This window comes from Amphiura filiformis, chromosome 10 (assembly GCF_039555335.1).
Source record: "Amphiura filiformis chromosome 10, Afil_fr2py, whole genome shotgun sequence".
Classification (NCBI taxonomy): Eukaryota; Metazoa; Echinodermata; class Ophiuroidea; order Amphilepidida; family Amphiuridae; genus Amphiura; species Amphiura filiformis.
Window position 1 is genome coordinate 29,901,514 of NC_092637.1, and position 8,552 is coordinate 29,910,065.

General features: G+C 39.4%; 1 protein-coding gene across 1 annotated transcript; it reads right to left on the reverse strand.

Annotated features, from left to right (window-relative positions):
- Positions 1 to 1,769: 1,769 nt before the first annotated feature.
- LOC140161787 (uncharacterized) lies at positions 1,770 to 2,768 on the reverse strand. The gene has a single exon (XM_072185085.1). It carries the CDS (start codon positions 2,766 to 2,768, stop codon positions 1,770 to 1,772), a length of 999 nt encoding a protein of 332 aa, XP_072041186.1.
- Between the last annotated feature and the right edge of the window lie 5,784 nt (positions 2,769 to 8,552).

Below are 8,552 nucleotides of genomic sequence, written 5' to 3' on the forward strand. Positions count from 1 at the left end.
ATACGTCGATTTGCATTTTCTGTTTTCTGTACTAATTATTCTGGCTAGGACTAAATTTCCTTAAAAGACAATCATATGCAGTCCTGGTAGCTTAGTCGATAAGGCGTTCGACTATGGTGCGAGAGGTTACGGGTTCGAACCCTGGTGAATGTTTAGTACATTCTTGGGGAAAAATTGAGTTAGCTTGAAATTTCCATGGACAAGGAACTTACTGCTAAATGTCTCGTTGTAACCCGCTCGAAACTTCGGGGGTCTGATCCTGGTTGTGAAGGTCAATTATGGAATGTCTAGGGTGTGCGCTTTTGAAGCTGCAAGTCCCTGTAGTTTATTGTTATTATATTGGTTTATGGAATGATGTAGGGCCGTAGTGAAAAGTACAAAAAAGGCATATTAAAAAACAATCTTAAATGTCAGGGCGGTCAGCACCTGCAGCAAGGGGAAGAAGGGAGACAGACTTCTCACACCGGGGGACACTGCCACCTCTATATCCCTTGGACTACGCCGCTCCGCGGATTACTTCTTTTCAGTTATTTTGATGTTGTCTATCGTTTGTTTCTTTTTTTCTTTTCTGTTTAATTGTTAGAACTTCCCTTTAATAGTAGTGCATCTACACACTGTAATGGATTTGCCTTGGCATTTTTGGTGAAATAATTGGCTCGCCTGTCAGAAATTTACCGAAATATCTTGCAATGTAAAATTGATTGCAACGTACTGTTTTATGAATAACACTGCTGCAGTCTATATAATGGCTTTGCCGCCTTCTTACAAACTTCATGCATTTTTGTTGTAAATAAATAGATAATAACGTTTTAGTTATAAAACTTAACGAAGTGACAAAGCGATAGCTAGTGTGAGGGGGCTTACATCGTATTACACTCCGTTGAGACAACTTAAAATTGAAGATGTTTCTGTCCCATCTTTATGAGTTAAGTAAACTCCTCAACAAAAGTTTTGAAAGTTTTTTCAAGCGTCTATATCTCAGATTATTTGTGACATATTCATATCGTGTTGCATATTAATGAATAGCTACGTTATTTTCCTTTACAATGACACCACATTGGAATCAATCACCTTTTCCACGGCTGAGTACACATCTTGTGAATGTAGTGGGGTCTCAAACAGAATGTGCCAAATTGGCCATTATTCTGTGCTCAAACAACACTAGTCACGAATCTCAATAACGGGTGGAAAAACCATACGCAGCTACAACAGCCAGGCACCTCCTCCTCATGCTGATCACCAACCTGGTCACACGTTGCTGTGGAATCGCATTCCATTCTTCAACCAGGATTCGTCGCAGGTCAGTCAATGTGGTTACATTGGCTACTCTGGCACGCACAGCACGACCAAACTGGTCTCACAAGTGTTCAATCGGGCTGAGGTCTGGGTTTATGGCAGGCCATTCCATCCTCTCTACTCCCATATTCTGTAAGTAGTCGTTGACTTGCAGGAGCTAGGAGTAGGGTTGTCATCTTGTAGGATTGCGTTAAGGCCCAGAGTGTGGAGATATGGGATTGCAGCTTCATTGCTGCACATAATAATGGTCAAATTGGCACATTCGGTTTGAGACTCCACTACGTTCACAAGAGGTGTATGCGGGCGCGAAAAAGGTGGTTGTTTCAAATGTGGTGTCATTGTAAAGGGAAATGAAGTAGCTATCCATTGATATGCAACACGACATGAAGATGTCACAAATAATCTGAGATATAGATGCTTGAAAAAAACTTTCCAAACTTTTGTTGAGGAGTTTAGTTTGTTTGACTTTTGAATTATTGTGGCAGGGTGCAAAAACCTAGCACCAGGTCATCCAGGTCACATCTCTTTAAGACTTCTGGTGGGATGCCGTCTTCACCACAACTCTTTCCTTCTGCTATTGCTGTCTTTGCCTTTGTATATTCTTCCTGGCTAAAAGGCCCAGCCTCAATTGTGAGAACATCTGTGATGGGCTCTATTATATCATCTTCTCCCTCTATGTCTGGGGAGCTTCCTAGTAGGTCTTTGAAATGATGATACCAGTTGTTAACCCTTTCCATCTGAGTATCTCCTTTCAGCTGGCCCCTCATTGACGATTTTCTTCCTGTAATGTCATTAAGCAGTCGCCAACTCTGACTGTGTTTACAGTTGTCATGAGCCATTTCAACTTCTCTCAGCTTGATGTTAAGATCATCCTCTATTGCCTGGTTATAGGCTCCTGCTAGTTCAGACTTTGCCTGATTATAACTGAGCCTGTTGTCTTCGGTTGTGCATTCTTGATATGTCTCATAAGCCTTCTTGATTTTCTGTCTTGCTGTTGTTACTCTATGATCACTTGAGAAGCACGCCTTCCTGATTTTCCTTCTAACAGGGATGATCTTCTCTGTTGCTTCTGCAATGGCGCTTATGAATCTCTCATATCGATCGGTCGCATTTTCGTTGATGTCTTCTAGAGGCTGGAATCTGTTACGTACCTCAATTGTGTATTGCTGCTGTAACTTGTTGTTAGAACACAATACCCTCCAGTCATAGTGTTTCTTTCTTGACAAAGCCTTGCTCTTTCTTAAACTTAGTCTGATCCTTGCTGATACGATCCTATGATCAGATCCTATGCTGGAAAAGGTGCTATAAGCTTCAGCGTTCAGCAAGCTGTTCTTCCACTTTTTCCGAATCAGAACATAGTCCAGTTGATATTTGCTTCCCGTTGGGCTCATGTATGTCCACAGCTTTCCAATCCTCTTTCGGAAGTAGGTATTAGCAATTATGAGGTTTTTCTCAATTGCCAAGTCTACCATATACTTTCCATTTCTGTTGGTTGTGTCATGATAGGTAAAATTTGCATCTCCAGTTCCAACTCTACCATTGAAGTCTCCTACTATTACAAGGACATTGTGAGCTGGGATGGAATCACTTCTGCTGAAGTTGTAATTAGCGTCTGGCCAAGGATGTTCTCATATCTGACTGGTTCATTGTGGACAATGCGATGTTCCTGTATCCCCAGGATGTCTATGTTGTATGCCATTAAGCTGCACACTAGTTCTTCACTGCATCTTTGTTCTCTGATGGTCCTCACATTCATGGTGGAGATTGTGACAATTTTCCTGCAGTTCATAAGGTTACTCCTTTTGCTTCCACATATGTCAGCCTTGTCCCTTCCTTGCGGCTTTGAGGACAAGCCATCATTTGATTTCTCAGAATCCGTGTCAGCTCCAGGAGTTGGTGTTTTTGTAGGGACTTTAACCCTAGTGTAGTTTAGTTTTGCTGTCATAGTTTTTCTTTTGCTGCTTAATTCTGTGGTCGCAACTCCTACAGAATGGTTTAACATAGGAGTTTTCCTTCTCACAGTTGTCTTGTGGCCGCTGTATAATGATGAGAAATCATTTTAGCAACGCCCTTCACTCTTACCACTTCCGTCTCCAACCAGATATGGTAAGTTGTACAGGTCTCAGGACTCCCTGCTTGTGTTCACTGACCGTATCCATAGAATATTATGAAGCGCTCTTCTGTCGGAGACAAGAGATTGCATCTCAAAACCGCCTGAGGTAGTGAACTAGTGGCTTGGTTGATGGGCGCCAGGGCATGTCCACACGCCGGTGGGCCTGCACGCCGCATCTCTGGGGCCCAAAGCTGCTCCGAGATCCCTTACAGTTTCGCCTGGGGCCGTGGGGTACCCAGTTACCGTGTGTTGTCGCTGGGAGGCACTGTAAGAGTCTTGATGTAGGAGAGGCTATGTACTGGCAGGAGAAGACTTACGTACTTTGCTTCCCCTTTCGCCTTACGGCTAGCCAGCGGCAGAAGCTGAAAGCAGAAGAATTGCAAGCACTAAACTACATGCTACTACTAGTCTACCTCGCTAATGCACTAGACGCATCACAACACCCTGTGTCCAAAGGACACCAAAAATGATGGTAATGATAGTTTTCTTTTAATGTCTTCATCACAGTTCTTGTTCTCTTCAGCTAAAGGGGATATGCGCAAAACTTTAAGGTCCATCATATATATATACGATTGAAACATTTTGCTCTTACTATTTACAAAATCTGTTCTACCTATACGAGTAATATCCCAGCAAACACAAAAACTTTTTTAAACGTTTTAGATAAGTTATATTTTGGCTTTTGGTTTAGGTAAAAAACGTTTTAATAACATTAAAATGTCGGGTTATATAAAGGTCATGATAACGTTTAAAACGTTTTGTATGAAAACACACTGCAACAATATTTTGAAATGTTTTCAAAAAAATGTTATATTGTAAACTATTTTTGCAAACATTTTTTTTTATTATTTTGTCAATACTTAAATAACATTATGTTAAAATATTTGAACCCAGCAAACACAGAAATGTTTCTTTCAAAACTTTTTAATAACATTTAAATGTCGGGTTATATAAAGGTCATGAAAACGTTTTTAAAACGTTAATGAAAATATTTTGGGCAAACATTTTTCGCAAAATATTTTTTCAACCCCAAAATAAATAACATTCTGTTCAGAATGTTTTGTATCAAGTTTTAAAGAATATTTTTGGAATGTTATTAAAACGTTTTTATACCCTTTTTATATGACATTTAAACGTTTTCTGTAAAACATTTTTGTTTGCTGAGCAGTAGATTATCAAAAAATGTTTTTTAAGGTTATGAAAACGTTTTATACTCTTAATATATACCCTTTATATAACCCGACATTTAAACGTTTTCTGAAACCTTTTATAACCTTTTGCGAATGATGTCGAAAACGTTTTGTGTTTGCTGGGATCATAGTGTGGGATCATAGTGTAATAGTGTAACCGAGATATTTAGGTAAATCATGTACAGCTTCATTTTTTGTGACCTTGATGGTTGAATACTACAAACAAATGTGAGCTATGTTTATGTAATAACAAGGGGATATCACACAAAACGGATCGCAGTATTTGTTCTAATCAGCGAAGGGCGCCAAAAGGTTTATCTTCCATTCGCTAAATCATCTGTGATCGTTTTATAGGAGCTTAAAGACCTACTACTGTAGAACCGTTTTAGTTTATTTTTAGTAATTTACACAATATTGAATAAAAAACCTTATCCAACTGGTTTTTTACCCAGTGTAAAAACGGTTCTTCATTATAATGGTATGCAGCGGTTGGTTTAAAATAAGACAATATTTTGCTTTGGTACAAGAAAATATTTTGTGTACTGGGGACTTTACGATGAAGTAGGTTAGAAAAAGCATCATTCATGTGCATGGGAAGCCCCCCCCCCCCCTCCCCTCCAACCCCACTGATCAGGTTGTTCTTCTCATGTAAAAATAAGCGTAATCTCAGCAAAAGCAAATTGTTATGGAATCCCTGATGAAGTCAGAGCCACATCTGACGAAAGCTTAGCCAACCAGTACGGTACTGTACGTAGTTTTCACACATTGACCGGCTGCACCGGTAATGTGATATCCGACGGCGCACCCAAATAAAAATCAATAACGCAACACATAGTCATAGTGGCGTAGAGTGATTTTCAAAATTTACCGTTTCACTTTCACATAGTAGCGTATAGGTTTAGAACTAGTTATTATCCTATACGGTAATAGTTGTTCCTGGTTAACTATTATTAAAGATACAGTTTAATAGTTTGAACCTTAACTTCAGTTACAAATGGAACGGGCCACTGAGAGATAATTCCGTGGAGGAGTATCGACTACTAGTAGCATATACTTCACAAACGTTTTGATTGGAAACGTATTTTGTCCTTCACGTACGCCACTATGTTTTGCGACCGACGAATTGTTATGGAATCCCATCGTGAAAGCCTATCCACTTACTCATAAAATGGGTTCCTAGATGTTTCAAAATTATCTATTTATTCTCCAAAAACATTGGGTCTAAATCATGCTTTTTTATTGTTTTCTCCAAACATTTGCCAAAGTTGAGCATTTCTACATAAATATGACGTCCCGGTTAGATTCGTCAAAAGTTTTTCCATTCTAAATATTATGATGATCATAAACTAAGTCGGGGAAAAACTTTGACTATTGGTGACCGTGAATAGACGAATCCAACGAGCCAAGTGATGGTCAGAATTCAGAAGGCCATTACTGGGTCCCGTCTGCACCAAACTGGTGTTGATACTGCCCAATTGGGTGGATTAAATCCGCTTAAAAAAGCTTTAAAAATCGAGGTTGAATTGTATTGTGTTGTAAACTTTCATCATTCTTTTGTCTACGTGTAACACGGGTGATGGAATGCAGTTTAATATCCCCGCCAAGGCCACATCATTTCACATTTTAGGTGGAATATACCTAAGGGGTGACCCAGTAATGGCTGCCATTGATGTGTAGGAATGCGTGAAAATGGATTCGTCTATAGTCTGTAGTTTATCCTGATGATCACATGTGCTTATGTAATAAGGGAAACTACCCAGACAATAAAGCAATAGTTTATTTCAATAACAACATATCTGTCACGACTATTTATGGATTGGGAAAATCCCAGTTAATGTGTTGCAATGTAAAATGGTATACAGAAGACAGTGAAATTCCATGATTTGTTAACTGAAAGAAAACACTTTTGGTGGACAGTGTGTGAGCTATAGGATTACAGCTATACGTGTTGGTAAAGAACACCGTTAGAACACTGTTTAAAATTTTGCTGTTTAAAAGAATGTTGTTCAGAAAAGTAAACAGAGTTGTTCAAAATCAAAAATTGGAGCTTGATTGTTTTAAACAACAACAAATGAAAAGGCAAAATAATCAATTTAAACAGAGTTGTTTAAAAAATGCTAATTTACCGCCAAATCGGCATTTTAAACATCGAGTTGTTTAATATTATTTGCATAATCCAAGATGGCCGTTTTGACAAGCATGCATGTGTGAAGAGAAACGAAGGAATTTTATTGAACTTTATACAGCAAGTGTACAAGTTTTAGGCCTGTATCGCTCTCTATTTATGTAAATGTTTGCTGTGCACAAACTGGAAGCAATTTTGTGATCCACATGTGGTTAAAAAAATTGATACTATGCCTGTAAGCTTACTGTGTTGTAAGATACAGTATGCTTGTACAGGTAAGCTTATAGTTAACATCAGCAATATTATGCTCAGTTTTTTTACCACACAGATCACAAAATCACATTCAGTTTTAGCAGCAGCATGTATACATAGAATAGCGAACGATTTCAATGTAAAACGTGTACACATACAAGTAAAATGTTTGATAAAACGTAAACAACATTCAGTGAATAAAAACATATTTTAAACAACCTTCTTTAAACAACCGTTTACAATTTAAACACTGTTGTTTAATCTAGGCTTACACAACTAAGTTGTTTAATTATACCACTAAACAACAGTTGTTTAAATCTTGGTCAACATTTTAAACAACAAACTGTTTAATAATTAAACAATTTTGAGTTGTTTAATTTTTAAACAACTATTGAGCGATTCACCTGGTAACTTGTGGTTGTTTAAAATTTTAAACAACTTGTTTAATTTTATTTTAACAGTGAAGAGCACTTGCAAATCCGTCAATTAGTTTGCATAGTAAAAGTGCTGCTATTTCAGCGAGAACGAAGATTTGGAGAACGCCAGGGGGCGCATCTTTCCCAAATCAAAAGGAGACTTGCTGTATAATTGAAGACCGAATTAAAAAGACTAGTTTGCGTCTGACGTCAGGGCAAACACGCGGCGTGATTGGTTTCTGACCTGCACAGTATACAGCATTTTAGTCTGGTTGACAGGACGTTATAGGCAAAATGGTCTTTTTAATTCAGTCTTCAATTATAGTCTGCAGCCAAGTCTTTTTCAGAGGGGTGAAAAAGGGAGGCAATGCAACTTTCAGGGGGAAATTGGACGAAAATGGCCAAACTGGGCTTAGGCTTATATTTAGCTTTATATTTAAAAGTACAAAAATCTGCCTTAAAATCTTGAATATGGCGACGCCCACCTGGCCCGGCACCCGGGGGCGACTATAGCATCCAACAGGTAGTGGGTAAGAAGGGAGGCAATACTTCTCCGGGGAGCTGTCCCCTTGTGCTGCCCCTTGTGCTCTGGATATACCTCTGATCAGCGGGGTGCACCGCTCAATCACGCCGCCAGTCCGACACACCTTTAGTCCGACTACACAAATTCCCTGCACTTAGGAGTGCGTCAGGAGACCCAAATTCAGTGTTTCCCAAATTCAGATTCGGATTAGCGCAGTGTTTTTCAAATTCGTGTCACTCCGACACGCTGCTAGTCCGAATCTGAAAACACTTTTCCAGTCCAACATGCTTTATGTTTACCTCTGAACAGCGGGGTGCACCGCCCAGTCCGACAGGCCTCTAGTCCGACTACACAAGTTCCCTGCACTTAGGAGTGCGTTAGTCCGAAAATGAAAAATACTGTGCAAGTCCGGAAAAAAGCATGCGCTAATCCGAAAATGAAAACCACAGCAACAGTCCGACACGCTAGTGCTAGTCTAGTCCTAATCTGAAAACACTTTTTCAGTCCGACATGCCGCTAGTCCGAATCCAAAATACACTGCGCTAGTCCGAATCTGAAAAACACTGCGCTAGTCCGAATATCAGACTGGCGCAGTGTTTCCCAAATTCAGATTCGGATGAGCGCGGTTTTTTTCAAA